Source organism: Neovison vison, chromosome 11 (genome assembly GCF_020171115.1).
Source record: "Neovison vison isolate M4711 chromosome 11, ASM_NN_V1, whole genome shotgun sequence".
Lineage (NCBI taxonomy): Eukaryota > Metazoa > Chordata > Mammalia > Carnivora > Mustelidae > Neogale > Neogale vison.
The window spans coordinates 85,443,846-85,467,741 of record NC_058101.1 but is presented as its reverse complement, the minus strand read 5'-3'; the positions used below and the strand labels follow the sequence as shown (position 1 = coordinate 85,467,741).

General features: G+C 33.6%; 1 protein-coding gene across 1 annotated transcript in view; it reads left to right on the top strand.

Annotated features, from left to right (window-relative positions):
• FAT4 (FAT atypical cadherin 4) overlaps positions 1-23,896 on the top strand; it is a 178,769-nt gene that overhangs the window by 58,961 nt on the left and 95,912 nt on the right. The window contains exon 2 of the mRNA XM_044224026.1: positions 19,494-19,625. Within this exon, the coding sequence (XP_044079961.1) occupies positions 19,494-19,625 (132 nt within the window). The remainder of the gene's footprint in view (positions 1-19,493; positions 19,626-23,896) is intronic.

Here is a 23,896-nt window from a genome sequence, read left to right as displayed (position 1 = left end):
GTTATTCCCACTTTAAATAAATTAGGGTAAATGGCATGTTTGTTAAAGGGTGAAGTGTTAGGAAAAACCTCTAGTTCTAGTCATAGGCCTCTACTAACCCTGAAATTGGGGACACCACGTTAACTCATTGGCTTCAGATTCTTTATTCACAGGAACCAGATGAGATGATCTCTGAATTCCTTGCCAACTCTGAAATTCTGTTGTCACCTTCTGTGTTGTCACTTGGTTTGTGAGCTGTATAGAGTAGTGATAGTTTCAGTTTCCTCCACGTTTCTCTTGCATCCTTACTTGTAAGGGTAAAACTGAATATAATGAAAAAATGTAAACCGTTGGTCACATTTGGTTCTCGTTGAAGTTCTCGCAGCATTCCAGAAGTTTGGTGACAAGCTCCTGTTTTTAAAGCGATGAAACATCAGCTTAAATCCGTGGCTTGACAATATTCCATAACAGATTTCTGAAAATAGTCTTTGGAAAAACTCACAAAAGGAGGTAATATTTATAAGGAGCTATCTTGGCTTCAGTTCAAATAAGTTGTATGAAATAAACATCACTTTCTTATTCTGTAGATTTACTGATTTCAAAAGGCCTCTTACCTATTTTTAAGGAATCTAACAAGATATAATTCATATACCATAAAGTTCACCCTTTTAAAGGGTACAATTGAGTGGTTTTTAGTATATTTACAGGACTGTTCAGATTGATCCTTATTTTCTCTTTGCTTGTCCAGAGCATCTATCCCAGAAAAGTGTGCAATGCTGGCATTCTATCAACATTTGCTGAATGAACCGCTTAGTGACTATAAGGGTATATATAACAGAAGGAGGCAGATAATCCTAGCTAAACTCAGATGAAATCACTTGTAGAAACACAAGGAATGATTATGTATTCAGATATAGATTCCCAGAAGCATGCAAATAAATGATTAAAAGAACATGTTTATTTGTAGTATTAACACCTAGAATAACAACGTAGGCTTGTTAGCATGAGATAAGTTGTCAAGTCTGACATCTGTCCCTTATATATCTCGAATAATTTTATGTAGGACTTAAATTTACAGATACCTCTTGGCATCTTCAAAGCAAAATGAATTAACACTTTGGAATTTTTCTTGATGTTTTAACAGATTATCACTTGAGAAAGGCAGTATCATGACATTCAGTGGAAACGTTTGGAATTTTCCTATGGGCCTTTGTGATTTAGCAACTCATAAAACCAATGAAAAGAAAGTTTGATCACTATTTTATGTCCCTTCTTGGTTATTCTAAATTGAAGGTACAGCAAAAATGTTTTCTGTGGCAACCTCTTTTGTCTTAAGATTGAGTGGCGTAACACATTTGCGAAGCAGCTGAATTATTATTATTATTATTAAAGATTTTATTTATTTATTTGTCAGAGAGAGCACAGCAGGCTGAGAGAGAAATAGGCTCCCTGCCGAGGAAGGAGCTCAAAGTGGGACTTGATGCCAGGACCCAAGCAGCTAAATTATTGCACATGTACATGCTTTGTTGAGGTAATCATTACTACAGAGAAGGCAAAAAAACTTGAAGAATTTATTTACTTCACTGTTTCACCTGTAGTTGCAGTGGACATTACCCTCATGTTAAAATCACTGAATGACCATTCCTTATATATCTGTTCAGGCCTTGGCAACCTACTTGGCTGCCCTAATGAGCAGGATTATCTGATGTTTGGGCCTGGAAATGTGTAGTTAAAAACTATTGTACCCGGAGGAACTATGCTCTTTTTTAGATCTCTGCTCTGGGTTTGGTAGTTTTCGTTACCCAGTAGCTATCTTTTGTAACTTGGCTCAAAAGATTTTCTTTCTTTCTTTTTTTTTTTTTAAAGATTTTATTTATTTGACAGAGATCGCAAGTAGGCAGAGAGGCAGGCAGAGAGAGAGGAGGAGGAGGAAGCAGGCTCCCTGCTGAGCAGAGAGCCTGATATAGGGCTCAATCCCATAGGACCCGAGCCAAAAGCAGAGGCTTTAACCCACTGAGCCACCCAGGCGTCCCTCAAAAGATTTTCTTGACTCTGATGCTTCCCATAAAAGCATTTTAAGAAACTATTTAATTACTACTTTTAACTGATTAAAAAATTGTATAAGAAAAGTTTTAATGTATGATTATTGTATATGCTTTTCATTTGAATAAGTAATTACTTAGACTTACAGTCACCTGCACTACAAGTATACAAAACTTATTTTTATGATTATATTATATTTACATGATATCATACAAAATATTATTCATTTTGCATCTGGGAGCCCCATTATATATATGAACAAGTTGAGGCTTAGAAAAGGTAACAAGTGTTTGGATAAATAGAGTAAGAAATGTTGGCGAGTCCTCACAAACCAAAGCAAACTTAGGACATTTTCCTTGATTTTAGTATAACTTTAGCAAAAACAAAAACAAAAAAAGTTAGATGTTTTAAAAATACTTATTAAAAGTAGAGAAAACCTTGTTCACTTATTGACACAATTATTCTCTCTAGTAGGCAAGGGAGTGTAAGTTATATGTTGTTGGTTCATTTAATAAACAGTTTACTCAAGCAGAAAACCTGAAAGAAATTGTAGACATATACTGAAAGTAATAGACTATAGAACTCCTAAAGAAATGTCCCTATTTTCTAGTAAATAAGTTATATGTATTTAATCTTTCTCTTCAAATTTTGAACTTATTTAATATATTTTAAAGAACTAAATTTCTAACTTGTACTTCCCATGTTTTCATGGAATTGAATCCTTAGGGAAATTAAGTGGGTGAAGGTAATTATTAAAAAGACATAAATTAAAAGAGATAAACTTTGGTTGTTTTGAACACTATTAAGACAATTAAGTGATAGTGTTAACCTACAAAATCCAGGTCATTTTTGTCACAATTGTCTACATTGAGGTTTTCTTCAGAAAATACTTTTGAAAAGAAAGATCTGTACAATGTAATGTATAAATGTTTGTGGTAGTTTAAGGGAAATTTTATGTGAAAATTTTCCCAATGTTTTTTTCAGATATAATATATAGAATATATAAAAATATTATCAATAAAATCACTTTGACAATGATTAATCACTCTTTAATATTAGTAAAAACGTTAGTAATGACTACTAAAACTGACCTATTCTCTCATAAGAAACTATTCTCTGATTAACTGAACAAATAATCACAAGCTGTAATATATAAATACAATCACTAGAGGAAAGGGATAGATTTCCTGTAACTTTTATTAACATATGAAGACTGTGAGAATTCTGTTAGTCTAGACAAGAGAACTGCCATATTTCTTTTGCCTTCCTTATTTTGACAGATTGAAGTGCTTACAATTCTATACTACCAGGCTTCCATGAATCCCCTACTTAGATATAGTTTAATTTTTGCAGGTGTTTAAAAACTGTGATTAGTTTCTTTTTTTTTTTTTTTAATGACTTACTTATTTATTTTAGAGAGCAAGAGAGAGGTTGAGAGTGAGAGAGAGAGAGAGATTGATTGCAGGAGAGGGAAGGGCAAAGAGAGAGGGGGAGAGAATTTCTAGCTGACTCCACACCACGTGTAGGGTATGATGTAGGGCTCCATCTCAGGACCCTGACCCAAAAGGAAATTGAGAGTTGTATTGTCATGAATTGAGGAGTGAGAGTGTAGTGACAAAATAATCAAACCATATTTCATGGAGATGGTTAGCTGTAGTCAGTATGTATTCATAATTGGCATATCTTTTTCATGACTCTTGAGTCTTATATCTTGCATAAGTATAAAGATATTTTCTTGTATTTTGCAAGATTTTGCATTCTACTGGGAAAATACATTTCTGTAGCAATTTAAAGAGTTCTTGAGAGTGAAATATTTTTTAAAGTTTACGGAGTTTCTTTTGATATTGCTATTTTATTAAAAAATCTTTGGTAACTCAGCTCTGACAATGAAAAATAGAGGACAAATGGCTTTCTGTACTGAAACATCTTTTTCATTTTATTTGTTGTTTATTTCTTTATTCTTGAAATTTAATAAATTTCCCTTCTGTTAATTAGTTATTATTTTCATAGTCAACAGGAGATCATTCTTAGGTTTTCATTAATTTATATTTTTGTGATAGTTGATGGTTCATCCTTGCTCTGAATTTTGCATATAAAACACCATTTTGGGGGCACTGTGGTGGCTCAGTAGTTAATCATCTGCCTTTGGCTCAGGTCATGATCCCAGAGTCCTGAGATCAAGCCTCCCATTGAGCTCTTTGCTTGGCAGGGAGCCTGCTTCTCCCTCTCCCTCTGCCTGCCTCTCTGCCTACTTGTGCTCTCTCTTTCTCTGTGTCAGATAAATAAATAAAATCTTAAAAAACAAAACAAAACACTTCTCTTCACTTGTGTGAATATAACAACAAAATATGTTTCTGCAATGAGCATATGGGTTTACTTTTTTTTTTTTTACATTTTGTATTTTTTTTAATTTTTATTTAAATTCCAGGTAGTTAACATATAGTATTGTATCAGTTTTTGATGTATAGGTATATGTATATGTATTTGTGTGTGTGTGTATATATATATATATAGAGAGAGAGAGAGAGGATATGTATACATAGAGATGATACATATCTAAGATTTGAAATATATATAAATGTCTATATAGATAGATGGATAGAGAAGATGTGGGTCATATATCTCACATCTTCTCTATCCATTCATCATTAAATGAGCACTTGGGCTGCTTTCATATCTTGACTACTGTAAATAATGCTGCTATAAACACAGAGGTGCTAGTATCCCTTTAAATTAGTGTTTTTGTATTTTTTGAGTAAATACCTATTACTGCAATTGCCAGATTATAGGGTAGTTCTATTTTTAACTTTTTGAGAACCCTCCATACTGTTTCCCACAGGGGCTGCACCAGTTTTTATTCCTACCAACAGTGCATGAGGGTTCCTTTTTCTCCACATCCTTGTCAACATTTATTGTTTCTTGTGTTGCTGATTTTACCCATTCTGATATATGTGAGATGATTTCTCACTGTAGTTTTTGATTTGCATTTCCCCAATACTAAGTTGATAAATTCTTTTCAAGTGTCTGTTGGCCATATGTATGTATGTCTTTTTTGGAGAAATGTCTGGTCATGTCTTCTGTCCATTTTTTTAATTGGGGTGCTTTTGGGTGTTGAATATATAAGTTCTTTATATATTTTAGATACTAATGCTTTATTGACTATATCATTTATAAATATCTTTTTAATAGTCTGCCTTTTAGTTTGTTGATTGTTTCCTTCATTGCGTAGAAGCTTTAATTTTGATGTCATGCCAATATTTATTTTTGCTTTTGCTCCCCTTGCCTTAGGGGACCTATCTAGAAAAAAGTTGTTCCTGCTGATGTCAAAAAAGTTACTGGCTGTGTTTTCTTCTAAGATTTTTATGGTTTCAGGAGTCTTTAATCCATTTCGAATTTATTTTTGTGTATGGTGTAAGGCAGTGGTCCAGTTTCTTTCTTTTTCATGTTGCTGTCCACTTTTTCCAGCACTTTTTGTTGAAAAGACTATCTTTTTCCCATTGGATATTCTTAATAGCTTTGTCAAAAATTAATTTACTACATAGTTGTGTATATATTCCCTAGTTTTCTGTTCTGTTCTGTTGATTTATGTGTCTATTTTTGTGCCACTACCATACTGTTTTTATTATTATAGCACTGTAATATAACTTGAAGTTCAGAATTGTGATGCCTCCAGCTTTACTTTTTTTTTTTCCAAGATTGCTTGGCTGTTTGAGGTCTTTTGTGATTCATACAAATTTTAGGATTGTTTGTTCTAGTTCTGTGAAAAATGCTGTTGGTATTTTGATAGGGATGGGATTAAATATGTAGATTTTTTTGGATAGTCTTTCTAAGAATATTTGTTCTTGCAGTCCATGAGTATGGAATGCCTTTCCATTTCTTTGTGTCATCTTGAATTTCTTTTATCAGTGTTTTGCAGTTTTCAGAGTATAGGTCTTTCACCTTTTTGATTATGCTTATTCCTAGGTATCTTATTATTTTGAGTCCAATTATAAATCATATTGTTTTCTTAATTTCTGTTTCTGCTGCTTCATTATTGGTGTAGACAAATGCAACAAATTTCTGTATCTTGATTTTGTTCCTGCGACTTGCATGAATTTGTTTATTAGTTCTAGCAGTTTTCTTGTCAAGTCTTTTGGATTTTCTATAAATAGTATCATATCATCTGCAAATAGTAAAGTTTTACTGATTTGGATCCTTTTTATTTTCTCTTGTTGTCTGATAGCTGTGACTAGGACTTCCAGGACTATGTTGAGTAAAAGTGAAGAGAGTGCACATCCTTGTCTTGTTTATGATGTTAAAGGAAAAGCTCTCAGTTTTTCCCTGTTAAAGATGATGTTAGCTGTGGGTTTTTCATATATAGCCTATATTATGTTGAAGTATATTCTCTCTAAACCTACTTTGTTGAGGGTTTTTGTTTGTTTTTGTTTTTGCTTCTACTGAAATAATCTTGTGGTTCTTATCCTTTCTCTTATTGATGTGACCTATAACATTGACTTACTTGAGAATACTGAATCACCATTGCAGCCCAAGAGTAAATCCCACTTGATCATGGTGAGTGATTTTTATAATGTATTGTTGGATTCAGTTGAGTTTTGCATCTACATTCTTAAGGATATTGGCCTGTAGTTCTCTTTTCTGGTGGAGATTTTATTTGGTTTTTCTAACTGGGTAATGAGCATATTGGCTTTTAAGTCATTGAATAAGCATATATTAAGTGCCTCCTGTATGAAAGACACTATGGTGGAAACTTAACATTGCCATCAAAGCTTAGAAGAGAAGCAGTATTTCTGAGTTCATTTAAAGGATTTCTAAATATAATTAAAGCACAGTACACTATAAAATTTTTTTTTGTTTTGACAGTGAGTTCAAGATTTTCAGAAGCTATATATTATATTTCCCATTAAACAAAAACTATATTCATTCTTATGTATTGAAGAGCTAATGCTGTTTCAAATAAATTTAAATTGTTATAGTTTTGAAGTAAAAAAATAATCCCACACAACTCTAAAATGGGTTTTTTTAAAATGTTATTTATTTATTTGAAAGAGAGAGTATGAAGAGGGTAGAGGCAGAGGGAGGGGGGAGCAGGCTCCCCACTGAGCAGGGAGCCAGATGTGAGGCTCAATCCTAGTACCTGAAGATTCCGGGACCTGAAGGTCATGACCTGAGCCAAAGGCAGACACCCAACCCTCCGAACCACCCAGACAGCCCTCTAAAATAGGGTTTTAATTTTATAGTTTGAGATAGTTGTTTAAGATCTGTAAGGAAGTATAACAAATATACTAATTAATTAAACAACTAAAATAAAATAGATTGGCTATAAGTCAAAACTGTATGTCATTTTTGTCAAGTAATAGAAATTTCTTCCACAGAGAAGACTATTGTGCAATTGACCAGAGGTGAAATCGAGCAGAGGGATTATTTTGACATTGCAGTAATTCCATTTAAAAAAAAAGAGTGAGGGTACCTGGGTGGCTCAGTGGGTTAAAGCCTCTGCCTTCAGCTCAGATCATGATCCCAGAGTCCTGGGATCTAGCCCTGTGTTGTGTTCCCTGCTCAGCAGGGAGCCTGCTTCCTCCTCTCTCTCTCTGCCTGCCTCTTTGCCTACTTGTGATCTCTGTCTGTCAAATAAATAAATAAAATAAAATAAAATAAAATCTAAAAAAAATGTAAAAAAATTAAAAAGTGTATTTTTTATTTAAATTCAATTAGCCAACATATAGTACATCATTATTTTTTGATGTAGTGTTCAATGATTCATTAGTTGTGTGTAACACCCAATGCTCTTCATACCGCGTGCCCTCTTTAATGCCCATAAAAAAAAAAGAGTGTAGTCAAGTCTAATGTGGATACTAGAAAGCTACTAAAGATGGAGTGTATATATTCATGGGGACTACATTCTTTAATTGCAGTTCTGCCATTATTGTTCTCTTACAGATTTCCCATTTTTTCATAATTTTCTAATCTTCCATAACATTCTACTCTTTCTTAAGGCAATCTGATTGACTCAATCTAGTCATAATTTGCTCCTCATGGGTCAAGTAGTCCTACCTTCCTCCCCCAGTCTTTGGTTTGGGTGGGGGCAGATTTGAAGGTCACATCTTGTTTTGAGTTTCCCTTCTAAAAGTTAGGGGTTTGGTATGTGAAATGAGAGTAGGAAGTTATACAGGTTAGGAAAATGTATTAATAGATTCATACAATAAAACTTAGCACACATGATAAGGTGTATCACAGATCATAGATATTAGTATATACAATCTTTTATCTTTTTGCCCATTAAAAATAGTACTCTTATTTACAAATGAAGATTAAGTAAAATATTAAAGTAGTGTAGCCATTGTTTTGAATTGTGTATTTGTTAACTGTTGACACAATAATGTTGCATAATAACAAGCCACAAAAGTCTCAAAGGCCTACAGGAACGCACATCATTCTTGTGAACCTGCAGATAGGATGCATTTTGGCTGATCTAGGCTCGGTTCAACTGGGAGGCTTTGCTTCAAACCATACAAGTGTCTTAGCTGAGACTTGTCAACTCAATACCTGTTGTTTTCATTCTGATACTAGTGGACTAGGAGAAACATACTGTTCTAGTGACCACAACAGATGTATAAGAGAGCAAGCATATTTCAAGCGCCCACCTGTGTCGTATTTGTAAATATCTCATTGACCAAAACAGTTGGTCATTGTGGATTAGTCCAAAGCCAAGGGGTAAAGAGAGAAAGCCCACCTTTAGTGAGAAGCTATAAAGTTGCTTATAGAGAGGGGTGAAGAATCAGGGTCAGTGATTCAGTCTACCACAATTTGTAACTCTAATATAAATCAAACTACTTTTCTGTTTTTCAGCAGTCTGAGTAGGAGTCTTATACATTTTATAAAATCCCTTGCTATAGGGCAAAAATAAGTGTGAAAAGTGAAGAGATGAAAGGGTGGAATACTTTTATCTGTTTGTTTTATACCATGTTTTTCTTTTGATATATGTTTACCACATTCAGATTAACATTTTTTGAAAAGTATACTACAGGATGCTTTTGCAGGGTATTTGTTTTGAAGAATAGTATAAAAAATTTCCATAAGTTTCATATGCAACCACACATATTTCAACTTGATCCTTTATTCTGCAATTTACTTTTGGGCGTCCTTAAGAATCTGTTAAAAGTCTGAAATTATGCAGTATTGATTTCAGGAAAAGTTGAAGTGGTTACACATGATTGCCTCTGCCTTAAAAGAAATCCTTATTTGGTTCTAATTTGAACAATATTGAAAGCACAACAAAACTAGCTTTCTATTATGTCACCACAAATTTAGCGAGTTATGGAAAGCATTTTGTTTCAAGAATGGAGTTAACTATGTCTTGTCCGCACTTCTAGCCATTCTTGTCATTTCTGGCTACTCTCCAAGCCTGCCTGTTACTCATACGGTTTCTTTCCTAGTTAGAAATGCATCAAAATCCCAGGAACATATGCTGCTGACTGCTAGAAGACTTCTAGTGATGAGAGATTAATGTAATTGCTTTTGTTTGAGAAATATAATTGGTCACAGTTACATACGTGTAGCTTATATGAGAAACATGTTTTGTTTTAAACCTCATTATGTTTATTTTTACTTTGCTTTCAAAATTAAACTAAAAAAACCTGAAATGTGCATGCTTCCTTCTTTCCTCATACTCCAGAACATTTGGAATAGAAACAGTACAAGTTTGTGTGAAATAAACACACAGGTATCTAAATACACACATAATTTAAAGTTAAAGTATAAAGTTTAAAATGACAAAATATTTGCTAGCCTAAGAGTCCAAAAAGAGGAGATTATAATTCCCAAATTAAGTGTCATCTCCTTAAATATTATCATTATACCATGTTTACTTTACTAAATTATTTTCTGTAAAACAATTTAATAAAACAAAATTTAGTGTACATATATATATATATATATATATATATATATATAGCATGTAAGTGCTCCTCTTCTAGTAAAATGCAATAATTTTCCAGCTTTTTTGTCATTCTAAAGAAAAACTATACCTAAATACATAGATTTAATTTCTGATGATCTCTGAAACCTCAGCAAAGTTTGAGTCTGCATCAGATCTGTGTGCTCCAGAGTTCTGGTTTGCTTACACATACATAGTAGTGGTGGCTCTGTTGGTTTTCCCTAAGAGGTTCCACTTAGCCCCTGCCTGGCTTTCATAACATGGAATCATAGATCTTTTCTCCAAAGTCCCATTTCTCCTTACTTTGAAGATTTGCACTTCAAAAGGTCAAAAATAACCATCAGGATGAGAGAGCATACTATTAATACAGCTACCACATACTCTTTTGAATTAGATCGATTATACATTATAAATAAGTAACTACCTAAAAACATTGTTCACAGAATATGATTAGACCTTGCATACCTACATAGTCCAAACATTACATTCCTGACATTTAGGACTTTTAAATGTAAACTGTTCTTTGCTAAGGCCTTCTCATAACTAAAATATGAGTCAGTCACAAACCATAATAGAGTTTGGCTCGGCAGCATGATGAAGTGTTCTGGATGTAGTGAAATGTTTCGCCCAGACTCATGGCAGCAGAATTCCCAGTGGTCACCCAAAATAGGGAAAGAAATGAAGAACAAAATTAAAGGAACTATGCAAACCCTGGCACCAACCTTTCATGGCAATACAGTGTTTTATTGTTGTTAAGAAATGAAAGTACTTAAGAGACTAAACCCATAAATAATAATACATGTTGAATTTTCTCTTTCCTGATGACTGAATTTAGCTCTCAACTTGAAATTTTGAAAAAGAGTATATATGTATGTCCTATCAAATGAAATGATATAGTTAGTTCAATAAGAGAAGGAACATAGAATGTCAGACTTTCTGTTGAAATTAAATTAGAAGTTCTGCTATGTAATCTTAGTATATATATAGGCTTTAGCATAGATTTACTAAATAAAATCTTGTTATTAGAAGCTTGTATAGCACATAAAATGTGTCAGTCTCATTGAATTAAATGAATCCTGTAATAGTCAACCTGAACTGAACAGTGACCATGTGAAACTATTGCCAAACATTTAAAATATAAATTCGATTATTTATTGGAGCCGTGGTTTTGACGTGTTTTCTCCTGATGTTTTTCTTTAATGAATGTTGTGCTCGAGTTTCAAATTTCATATCCAGTCCAGAATATTCCTTTTTACACACCACCCGCTGTGGTGACAGCAAGCTGTCCCCTAGCACAGAGCCTCTCACTGCACTGAGGGCAGACCGCTACTTCGCAGAGTCTGCTCTCAGGCAGGAAAGGTGGAGTTTTCCTTTGCCACGGTCAAAGGAAATGACCGGCCAGGCGTGATGGCTGTACTGATCATTGTGGGGATTTCAGCTTGGTTCATTTGCTTTCAACTTCAAGGCCTCACTTGAGCATGCATACAGAAAATGAAGTGGTAGGTCTCAGCATCTTGTTTTCACTTTGATGAATAAAAGTTGTTTTGAGTGTAAGATTAGACTTTTCCCCCCAGTGAATTTCAGTAGCACCTACACAGTATAAAGTAGAGCATCATGGGGGCGCCTGGGTGGCTCAATGGGTTAAGCCTCTGCCTCCAGCTCAGTTCCTGATCTGGGATCCAGCCCCGCATCGGGCTCTCTGCTCAGCAGGGAGCCTGCTTCTTCCTCTCTCTCTCTGCCTACTTGTGATCTCTGTCAAATAAATAAAAATAATAAAAAATCTTAAAAAAAAAAAAAAAAGTAGATCATCATGTAGTAAAGTGCTCTTTGAGTGACCTCATAATGACCTATTAAGGGTAATGCACATTTGAAAGAGCTTAGTTATTCCTTCAGGTTTACTCATGATTTGTGTGGTGTTTTGTGTAGCTGTTTCTGAAGTAGTGATGTGTGTTGATTAAATCTTACATTCCAGTCTCCCAAGTGGGAGATTTTCTGAACAAAACATACATATTTGTCTAAAGCTCTCTTAAGTTATCATTTTGAGCATGAAGTTATTGAGTTACCATCCAATAGGATTTCATATCGTAAAATTTATACATGATGGCAAGAGAGGCAAATAAGAGCTAGGAAATCAATAGGATTTGGATTGATTCTAAATATCATTGTGATATAAGGCAACTTTGATCAATGCACTTTTTTTTTTTTTGGCCTATTCTATTGCTTGGGGTCCTTTGTTTATTTTGGAATTATACACCAAGAAAGAAAGAATGATGTTGCCTTCCAAAGCAATTGCTCTTATTGACAGCTCTACAATTTTTCATTTTCTGTTAAGAAGTACTATCATTAAAGAGGACTAATACGCAAAGGAAATTAAGGTGAGGTGAACTGATTAACAGATTTTTTTCTTTTTTTTTTATTATGTTCAATTAGTGAACATATAATACATCATTAGTTTTTGATGTAGTGTTCAACAATTCATTAGTCATGTATAACACCCAGTGCTCATCACAACACATGATCAATGTACTCAGAGAGAGAGAGAGAGAGATCACAAGTAGCCAGAGAGGCAGGCAGAGAGAGGTGGGGGTCGGGGAAGCAGGCCCCCTGCCGAGCAGAGAGCCCGATGTGGGGCTCGATCCCAGGATCTTGAGATCATGACCTGAGCCGAAGGCAGAGACTTAACCCACTGAGCCACCCAGGCGCCCCTCAATGTACTCTTTTATACTAGTAACATATCTACTGTATTAAATTTGCTGAACTTATGACTCTGATAAAAATGCAAAAATAACCTGGGTTTGTTTTTTAAAATGGAAATCTCTCTATGGTAAAAAGTATATGCTAGGGCATACATAAGTTGTAAGAATGGAAATCAAAATCTCAGAGTTTAAAAGGCACTAATTCACTGAACAGTATAAATGATCTTTGGTAACATGAAGAGATTCTCACTGACAAATTCCTGTAATATACACATTTATTGAAGATCTCAGAGCAACAAAATTCTGTTGTTGAAATAAATTTTTTTTTTTTTTTTTTTGGGCAGGACTGTTAGTTAAAAGGTGTATTGAAAAACAATCTTTATGGGATTGTCACATCTTTGGAAACCATATGTATGAACTCTAAGCATCATTTTTGGTGTAATGTTCTGTCACAGTTTATGTGGTCTAGCTAATAATATTACTTGAGAAACTTAATTTGGGGGTGTCAGTTTCACAAAAGTAAAAAGACAATAATGTAAGTATTTTTGCCACTAAAAAAGCAACTAATCACATACTGTATGTCTTGATACATCTTTTACTGTTTTAGGATTTTGTGTACTTCATGTCTATCTCACCAACCATTTAGATTTTAGTCATTTCTGAAAAATGAATATTTATGATTGCATCTTTTAAGAAAAAGAAACAAATTCTTTGTAGACATTTTTAAAGCAGTAACTTTTATTGATATCTATAGAGAATTTATCTAGTTCCCTTACTTGTTATATATTCCTACCACTTCCCTACTCAATGATTAGTAGTTTTCAGTGGCATTGTTAAAGCAAACCTTCACAGATTATTTGCCCTTATTGTGAATAAGAAAAAACTTAAAAATGAAAAAAACTGTAGATAAAATAGTATTTGTAGAGTAGATATCAAATCTAAATTTCTTCAAAGTCATTTTCTTATTGATATCAAATGCATATTTTGTTTGAAAGCTCATTGTCTTCATGCACAGATTAGAAGCTTTGGTCTAAGATATTCAGCTTGCACTCTAGCTCTGGCTCTGGCTCTTTCCACACACAGATCTCTGGAAAAAATCACTGGGCTCGAGACAGGAGGCTGACCATTGCTTTTCTTAGATAAATGACTTGACATTTCAATGCCTTAATTTTGATTCTGTGTAAAATAAAAGAGATGGACTTGATGATATTTAATGTTCCTCCTCAAATTTTAATACATCTACCTGCAAATATATGCATTTCTGAGCTTTTAGTGTACTATAAACTCTATAGTTCCCAAAAGGAAAAAAAAAAAGGGTTATTTTTCATTCTTATTTATTAAGAACCATTTTATGTAGTTTGTAAGAAGGTTTGAATTAAAAAAAAAATGTTTTAGATATGTGTTCATCCTTATTCACTAAGAACCACTTTATTTAGCTTGCAGAGATGTTATGAATTAAGAACATACTTTTAATTGTGGCTGATCAAGTGACCACAATGAAATTACTGATTTATTAACTGGGGGATCAATTCAAAATGGACCCTGATATTTTAGTCAATTCCTTAACCTTGTCTATAACATATTACCTTTGTAATTTCAATTTAAATCAGTGATATGTCATGTTTTATAGTTAGAGCTACATGTATGACTGATCTGATAATTGATATTGCTAATTAATGATTACTTATTGAGTATGCTGATTTATTCACTTAAAAATTAAAAATTAATCCCCAAGATATAATATCATTCTTGATTCACTGCAGAATAAAATGACAGACTACATATTACAGAAAAAGGTTGACATAGACGCTTTGTACTCATTTCATAGCAACTATTTACGCAGTTTATAAATAATGAAATTTTTTCTTTTTAAATATCTATTTAACGATTCAGCAGCCAGAATATCAAGTACTCTTCCTTCAGCATAAAAAGTTTGGTGACAATACTTAAAGTCACATTTTTTAAATTTAAATTTTACCTTTATTAAACCAACAAAAGACAGCCTGTTTTTAAATTAATTGGTCATTAGCCCCCTTAATCTCAATCATGTTTTTGTTTCTAAATATAATCATTCATTTAGCAGGGTTTCACTGCCTAGGGATCAGGCGTCTCAGCCAAGAAAGTCATTATTCTGCAGGTCTTTAGAGGTGGTGGCATTGGACAATCCCTATGGCTCAACCATTAGTTGCAGCTGATGTTTTGTTATGAGTAAGTCAACCACAAAGTTACCAACTGCCCTTGTAATTGTAGCAGGTGAAACCATGTATATTTTTGAAGCATCAACTACCTAAGCACAAAGGTCAATATTTGATAGGTGGCATAAATGTGCAAGTGCCTTATCTTCATGATGTAATGTTTCTTTAACCTTGAAGAGTAAATTTTCACAAACTTTCAGAATAGATACCTTGAAAATGCCCCCTAAACTTAAATTATGGAAGCTGTTGGCAGTTTCTGTTTTGTTTTCATTTTAAATATATCCACTTGTGAAGAAAGTTTTGGAGTTCAAAATGTGGACAAAATCTGAACAAAATGTGTTATTTTATTTTAATTTTGAAAGATGGTTATTTTATTTTAACTTTGAAAAATGAATATTTAAGTGCAATTATTTTATTTCAAGTCTAAACAATTGAAAAATAAACATAAAACACTGAGCGGCAGTGCTAGGACTAAAAACTTAGCTGTGCAGTAGTTTTTGATTTGTCTCTTTAAGAGAAGAATGCATTTTTCAACATATACATTTCTTAGCTTAGGAACAATATTGTAGACTATTTTAAAATCTTAGAATTTTAAAACGAACTACTAATAGCCCTTGTCTGTATTATGAAAGTGATCTCATTTGTACAGAAAGAAATCTTTAAAAATTATAAAGTCTTAATTCTTGTTTCCAGATATCTTTTCTAAACTATTAATGTTTCACTCCTGTGTTTTATATTTATATGATACCATATATACTATGATAAATGATATGCAAACAATCCTTATCAAATCTTAGTCTGAAGAAAGCATTATAATGGAATAAGACTTTTAGGTTAGTGGCAGATCTAAGAGCTAGCCAAGCATATGTTAGGCTCTGGAGTCATCTAGAAGGTGGTAACTGGCAAGGGCAAAACGTAAGGCAATTCAAAGAATTATCCATGGTGTGGGAGAAAAACTTTCTGAGATCAAGATGTCGACAATATTTCTATTATCAAACCCCATTCCTTTCCTGCAAGGGATGAGAACTATCTTATTTTCTTCTGTAGCTTTAGTGATTAATATATGCCTGTTGTGTGATAGATTCTAAAATATTAAATGAATAAATACTGGAATCAGTGAGAACCTCATCACAAACAGGGTCCGTGGTCCTGAAATTCTTGGTAGGTAGAAACATGGCACAGAGGAGCAGAAGTGAAGGGATTGCAGGATGACACCTACCTGTGCTAAGGAGTTCATATCTCCTTTTCTACATAATTCATTACCCTGGTCTATTGGGAGAACTGAGAAAAGTCATGCTAAATAGTTTTTGAGGATATCTGAGGAATTGTGGAATAAAAAAGAGATACAGAGCAATTAAGAGAAATATCTATATTTCTGTCCCCCAAGAAAGATACAGGAAGTTCTTAACTTTTTAATTGGTAAGCTGACACTGATTTTAGGAAAAAGGATGGCCTGACATTAAATGAATGACATGGGGTATCCAAAAAATAACATTTGCATATAGCAGATGCAATGATGAAATGTTCTAAATCTGTTTTTATAATTGGTTGACTATAGATACATTCAGAAATGTTTAGTTTTGGACTCATTAGTATTAAACTAAATTTATTCTTTCTAATAAAATAGGAAAGCTCAGGGGCACCTGGTACAGTTAGGTAAGTAAGTGTCTGCCTTCAGCTCAGGTCATGATCCCAGGGTCCTGGGATTAAGCCAGGGGTCCAGCTTCCTGCTCAGCGGGGAATCTGTCCCTCCATCTCCATCTGCCTATCCCCCAGCTCATGCTCTTTCTCACTCTCTTAAAGAGATAAATAAAATGTTTAAATAAAATAAAATAGGAAAACTATTTCTATACCTGAAATAATGAAATTAGCCAAAATCTCACAGAGCATACATGATCAGAGACTTCTAGAGCTGTATTTAAGAATCAATAGAACAGTCTTCTTTTCTATTATTTCTATTTTTTCTTAAATTCTGACAGAGAGGGGCACCTGGGTGGCTCAGTTGGTTGAGCGATTGCCTTTGGCTTGGGTCATGATACTGGGAGTCCTGGGATCAAGTCCCACATGGGGCTCCCTGCTCAACAGGGAGTCTGCTTCTCCTGCTGAACTTTCCCCACTCATGCTTTCTCTCTTTCTCTCTCTCTCTCTCATTCTCTCTCTCTCAAATAAATAAATAAAATCTTAAAAAAAATTCTGACAGAGAGAGATTTATTGACTGACCCACGATTATATGGCTAGTTAGTTCATATGTAAGTGATTCAGATTTTCAGACAAAAATAATATGTGCATTTGGTTGTGACATATTTTTCAAATGATTCGTTGTGTTTATTGAATATACACACTTAGACATGAGAGACAGTTTTGCATGGCAGTAGAGAAAACTTACTTTCCAGCTCTGTGTCATTGGGCAATTAGTTAACCTCTTTACTTTTGTTAACTAGTTTCTCTACTGGGAACATAATGATATTTTCCTCATAGGGCTCTTTAGAGAACTTTTAAAGTGTGTGTATGTGTATGTATATGTATGTATGTACACACACATATAACCTAAAACTATGTCTAGCATTTAGTATATTAGTTACTTTGTTATAATTACTAAAATACAGAAGGGGCTTGTTCAATTCATGCACTCACCATTTTTAATGAGGTAACTTTCTGGAATACCCAGCATGTTTCTAGTGCATGGTACTGTTTCCCAATGCATCTTTGATGTCATATTTAATTGGTGCCAATATGGATTTCCCTTATCTCAACTAGTGTTCTTTCTTAAGCACATACACACACACACACACACACACACACACACACACACACTCCACAACTCATATACTTTGATAAACAGGCACATTCATATTCACATTCTCTCACAAATACACTTATAAAATATCTTTCTCTCTCTTTCACACACACACACATGAGCATAAACAAGGTTGGCATGTTGGTTTCCAATTAGACCTAATCATAAAACTACAGATGAAAGACAATTTAGAATTGAGAAAAAAATCTATTAAGCTAAAATGTCAGAGTTGAATAATGAGGTATTTCCATACATTATCTCTTATTCTTCATTTAATTTTCTACTATGTTTTAAGAATTGTGCACACATATATGAAAATGCAGGCATCTATAATATGAAGATAATTATTAATTTCTAAAAGCATTAATGGTTATACTTTTGGATGACCATTGGTCATTGATTCTTATATCCATATTTTTCAAGCTTTTGAAAAATATATATATCTATATATATCAAAGCTCCTCCTACATGAAAACTTCATATGCATTTAGTATGTTCCAGAGATGAGATTATAAGTTTGACTTTGGGTTATAGGACCTGGAATTCTGATTTATAAAATCCTTTTCCTCAAAGTCTCTCCCTAGCTCTAAGGAACTCCTAAGTCTGTGCTCGCACCTTCAAAACCAAGATTAACTTTTTATCACACACTTCCCTACTATTAAGAGGTGGAATTAGAGGTATCATAATTCTTTAGTACTTAGTTTTATATATTGTTTTCTGGGTTTTTCTTTTTATCATTTGCTCATCCATTTATTAGTCTAGCTATGTTATCGTTCCCATTCATTCCCTGTCAGAGAATAATGACAGTCCTACCTCTTGCTTCCCCCTCAACCCCACTCCACCTCCTCCCAGAAAAGAAGAAAACAGAATTCTTTTACTCTCTTCTCTTTCCTCATATTCGTCTGCATTGCTCTGAGATCTGATGGAGTTTTTACAGTTTAACTATAAAATATGACATTTCATCCCATGAGAAAAATGTCTTAGTTATATCCTAGCTAAATGGCTGGATGGTTTTTCTCCATGACTTAATTTTGTGACCCAACTGGGGAAACTTGCAATTTTATTAGCAGCTGTCTTCCCTTTTCTCATCAGATATACAGTTTTTAGCACCTAGCTCAAAAGAGAAAACACATGGTTTGAAGTTCATATTTAGACTTCACAAACCCTTCCTTCTAAACAATTTTTCTGAGGCAGAGAAGCAAACAAATAACACTGACTAAGATCTTTCAAACAAAACTGTTAATATTTGCAGTCTATATAAACAGTATATTTGAAAGGAATGATTGTTTAGCTGTAGTCACATTTAGAAGTCCTGATAGGAGGGGAACTAGAAAGAAAAGAAGATGCACGTATTTTCCCCCATGAATTGGGAGATCACTTTAAAGGGGAAAATGGTGAGAGTCTCTTAAAACTAAATGTGAATGTCTTTATTTCTCCCAGACATTGCTAATATGTAAACATTTCATGAAGAAATTCTACACCCCCTCATTTGTGTGTCTGGTGACATTTAATGGTTGAATGGCAGGTGGTCCTAAGTCTGGGTAGTTCTTCCATGGTGCACAAATCTGGGATTAAATCAACAGTTAACCAGTGGGCCTTTTCTTGTATAAACTCCAAGGCACCTCTGTAAAGTCAGTTACTATCAATAAGTCAAATGATTTTTACTTGGATTTTATAGTTTTTGTGAAGATTTCACAGCTTCCTTTAGGATATTTTCTGTTATTTGGATGTTATATAAAGGTTCTGATTCCTTTTGGAAGGCTTAGCTGGCCAGTGGGATCCTGGTATACGTCTTAACTGGTACCTTGCAGGCATGTGGGACATTCCTCTGTTTCTTTCTCTCCTGGTAGGTTGAAATAACACTTCAGGATATCAATGACAATCCGCCAGTATTTCCAACAGACATGCTGGATCTTACCGTGGAGGAGAACATTGGAGATGGCTCTAAGATTATGCAGCTGACAGCGATGGATGCTGATGAGGTAACTCAGAGCCTGAATTTGTTTTGAAACCTAACATTCCAGGGATCTATCGAATTTCTACTATACGTTGACCACTTTTGGGATCCAATAATCAAGGTTAAGCATTGTATGCTCTTTTCCAAACAATGTTAATTGTTGAAATGTGATATAAGAGGGCTAAGATAGAGATTATCGAGAGGTAATTTTGCTTTAATCAGCAATTTATTCAGTTAATTGTTGGTTGCATTTAGGTTTCTTAGTCAAATTACTTTCTCAAATAATAAAAAATATCTACAGATATAACCATGTATTTATGTCTTTATCATTCCAGTTTGCTCTCATAGCAGCTAAAGATTGATGTTTTAATTTGCATTTGGAAAAAACAGATTATTTAAAATTAAAATATTTTAAAGTCTATCCTATAGTTTTTCACTTAAATTGCATATATCCGTAAAACAAAATAAATGATTTAATAACAGCCTTATACATTTTAAGGAAATTATCTAGGTAAGCTAATAATTTTTCAAATCTGTTAATAAACAGAAATTTCTTGGGGTGCCTGGGAGGCTCAGTCAGTTAAGCATCTCACTCAGTTTGGGCTCAGGTCATGATCTCAGGGTCCTGAGATAAAGCCTCACATTGAGCTCTGTGCTCAGTGCAGAGTCTGCTTGAGATTCTTTCTCCGTTCCCTTCTACTTCTCCCTGACCCCGCCCCCGCCTCAAATAAATATCTTTTAAAAAGGAAACAGAAATTTCTTACTAATGGTGAATGTGAAATTTGGGGCACAATTTAGATTACTATCTTCTATATTTGTATTTCAAATTTAGCTATTTAATCACAGTGTTCTAAATGGCTAACGATTTATATTATTTGCATTTTATGATTTTTCTGTGAAAAAAAGCCCATTACCTGTTTTTTTTTCCCTTTTTGCTAGGTAAAGGAATTAATTAATGTTATGTAATTATGAAAAGAAGGATAACTTTCTCTGACACCAGTATCCCCTCCACTTTAAGCTAAGCCCAACACACATCAGACGATTTAATTTTTAAAATTTCCCTCCCTTAACAATGGTGTGAGAGATACTGATGATGGCATTATCTTTCCAGGCAAATGCCACAGTAAAGGTAAGAAAGAAAGAGAAGAGAGGGTTTTATGTTTAGTTAGAGTGTGAAGTCTTGATCTGGCACCTTAGGAAGAAGATACCTGCCTTGATGTCTGCTACTTCTCTTTCTAGTCAGTTTGACTTGGAGGTTTCCAGCATTTGTACAGGAACAGATCTCAAGTGGAGGTTTCTCTAACTGTGAGATGTTATTCCACAAGTCCCTGGAATTTGGCTGCCATCTGAGTAGTGAGAAGGACATGGTACAGTCTTTTCCAAGGAAATTGAAGGGACATCTTTGTTCTTAGCAATTCCAAATCAGAGGGATGAGAGAAAATTGTAAATGTTACTTTGGTGAGTGTGGTCAGATATTAGAGAAAGCTGGAATTCAGGATCTAGTCCAATGTATAGGTATGTAACAAAACATGAAAGACAATTAACAGATTTAGGATCCAGTATCTAAAAAGGTACAAACATAATTCTTTCTACAATTACTCCCATTTAAAAAAGATAATTGTAGTAAAACTAATTTGTTTGCATTATTTACAAAAGTCACTATTTATAATTTCTTATGTAAGTGTAATAAAAATAGTGACTGAGTAAGGTTATAAGAACCTTGCTGAATCCTTAGAAACAAGGTTCCAGGTCAGTTTTTCCAAGGGGCTATTTTGGCTCCATAAAATCAACCTTAGTTCCTTAAAATTGTTCGATCATATGTGAATCTACACAGATCTTTCTCAAATATGACATTTCAATCAAGTCCTGGTAATATAACCAGTATTTCCAATTGTCCTGTTGAAGGAGAATGGATTCTCATTGAATTTGTGCAAATAACTATATTGCCATTAAATAACTATATTACCAGAAAAAATAGTTTCTGAATTCTGGAGGGATCAGGTAGGGAGAAAAAGCAAATGCTTTATCTTTGTTTACAAAGGTATACTTTACCAATCTTCTATAAGTCATAGCAAATAGAAAAATAAAAGTAGAAAAGAAAAAAAAAAGTTCCTTACATCTGGTAAAACAAAACATTAAAAACCAGCAGTGTTTTAAACAAAAGTCAAATAAAATTATAATCATCCTCCTTAGTTCAGTTAGTCGTATGTAATTAATGCTTGTTCTACTTGTATCCATTTTTTTTATTAGCTCAGGAAATTCTTACTCCATTTAGTTTTGTTTTGTTCTGTTTAAAAATATTTATTTATTATTTATTTGTTTGACAGAGAGAGAGAGAGCACAAATGGAGGGAGCAGCAGGCAGAGGGAGAGGGAGAAGCAAGTTCCCCACTGAGCAGGGACTCTGGTGGAGAGTGCTCCATCCCAGGAACCTGGGATCATTACCTGAGCCAAAGGCAGTGCTTAATGGACTAAGCCACTCAGGCATCCCTTGTTTTGTTTTTATTTTAAAATTATCAGAAACCTGTATTTTGGAGTATTTTCCATGAGTCTTCTTGAAGATGAAACATTTTTGCCAAATATCAGAATGAAACAACTGCCTATAAATGACAAAAGACTTAAAAATAGCCACAGTTAAAAATCTGATGAGATTTCACTACAATTTGCAAGGAAATGTGTGTAAAATGTTACATATCATTTTAAGATAATAACTGGAATTATGACTGAAAACACTGTGCCACAACATATCAGATTTTCAGGAATTCTACACTATTTCTGGAACACTTATAACTTATCCCCATACAACATAAAAATGCCTTCGTATTATTTATTTGACAATGTTTTCCACATAATTTAAAATATCAAAAAAACTTAATTATCTTTAATGACTTAATATTTTTATAAGGAGAAAGACCAAATGTTTTGAGATGTTTCAGGGACCCTCTTAAAATCAAAGTTAATTCAAGTCAAAAAAACTTCATTTAGAATTTGTTTTTTAGGAAGGTTGTCAAAAAATATCAAAAGACTTTAAGATCATAAGTCACTATGGGCATTTAAGACCATAAATCACTATGAAACAATATTCAGTTATCTATTTAACCACAGTGACAATTAAAGACTTCATAGGCAGGGTGCCTGGGTGTCTCAGTGGGTTAAGCCGTTGCCTTCGGCTCAGGTCATGATCTCAGGGTCCTGGGATTGAGTCTCGCATAGGGCTTTCTGCTCAGCAGGGAGCCTGCTTCCTCCTCTCTCTCTCTCTGCCTGCCTCTCTGCCTACTTGTGATCTCTCTCTGTCAAATAAATAAATAAAATCTTAAAAAAAAAAAAAGACTTCATAGGCAAATATAGAAGCTTCGTGGTTCTGAGTAAAACTTAATTCTTTTAATATTGAGAGTCCTAGGCTTCAGTAATCAAAGATTTGATAAAAACAACACAGGAAATTATTTTGATGAAACAGAATTCTTGCTTTTTAGGTATATTACTTTGAAAGGTAAGGAAATCCTTTTATAATCTCCAGTGAGAGCAGACCAATGGACCAAGAAAATTTTGTCCTTTTAACAGATAGGAAACAAAATTCTGATTTTGCACCAGTTTACTTTGATATTAGGACTCATTTGTTTAATTAAATTCATTCTGATCTTAGGCAGGGTTGATCATACATAAAATTCCTTTTCCTCAATATCCTTAGTGCTTTTAGTTACACATATTAGAATTTTTCACCCTTAGAAGCCTTTGATTTCTAACAAAAGCTAAGAAGTAAGCAATTATAAACTGTCTTTTATGTTAGCATTCTGTGGATTGGCACACCTATAAAATTTTTTTATAATATCTAGAAACATGTACTTTCTTGGACTATCTTTAGTTCTCTATAAAAGGAAGCTAAAAGTACATAAGCTTATGTTCAATAACATGTTTCAATATTTCATTTTATTTGGAAATGATCTGGATATTCAATGGATATAACTTGACTCATCACTTAACATAACCTAGCAAAACTTTAAGGCTTTAGTTTACCAAAAAGATTTGAGGAAACTAAAAAGTTTACCTAAAACTTCATATACTAATATTTATTTATTGTTGTTAACAATTATATTTGAATTACTTATGAAAATTTCAAAATGACAAGTTATTTTTATTGCTGACAAATTTTATAACAGGGATAGCATAAACTTTATTTGATTAATAAATCCAGGTAAAATAAAAGTTATATGACTGCATTATAGTCAATGCTGAAAACTCTAACGACATGTATATTTTAATTAGGACAAAAAAGTTGAATTAGCTTTAATATTGAGTA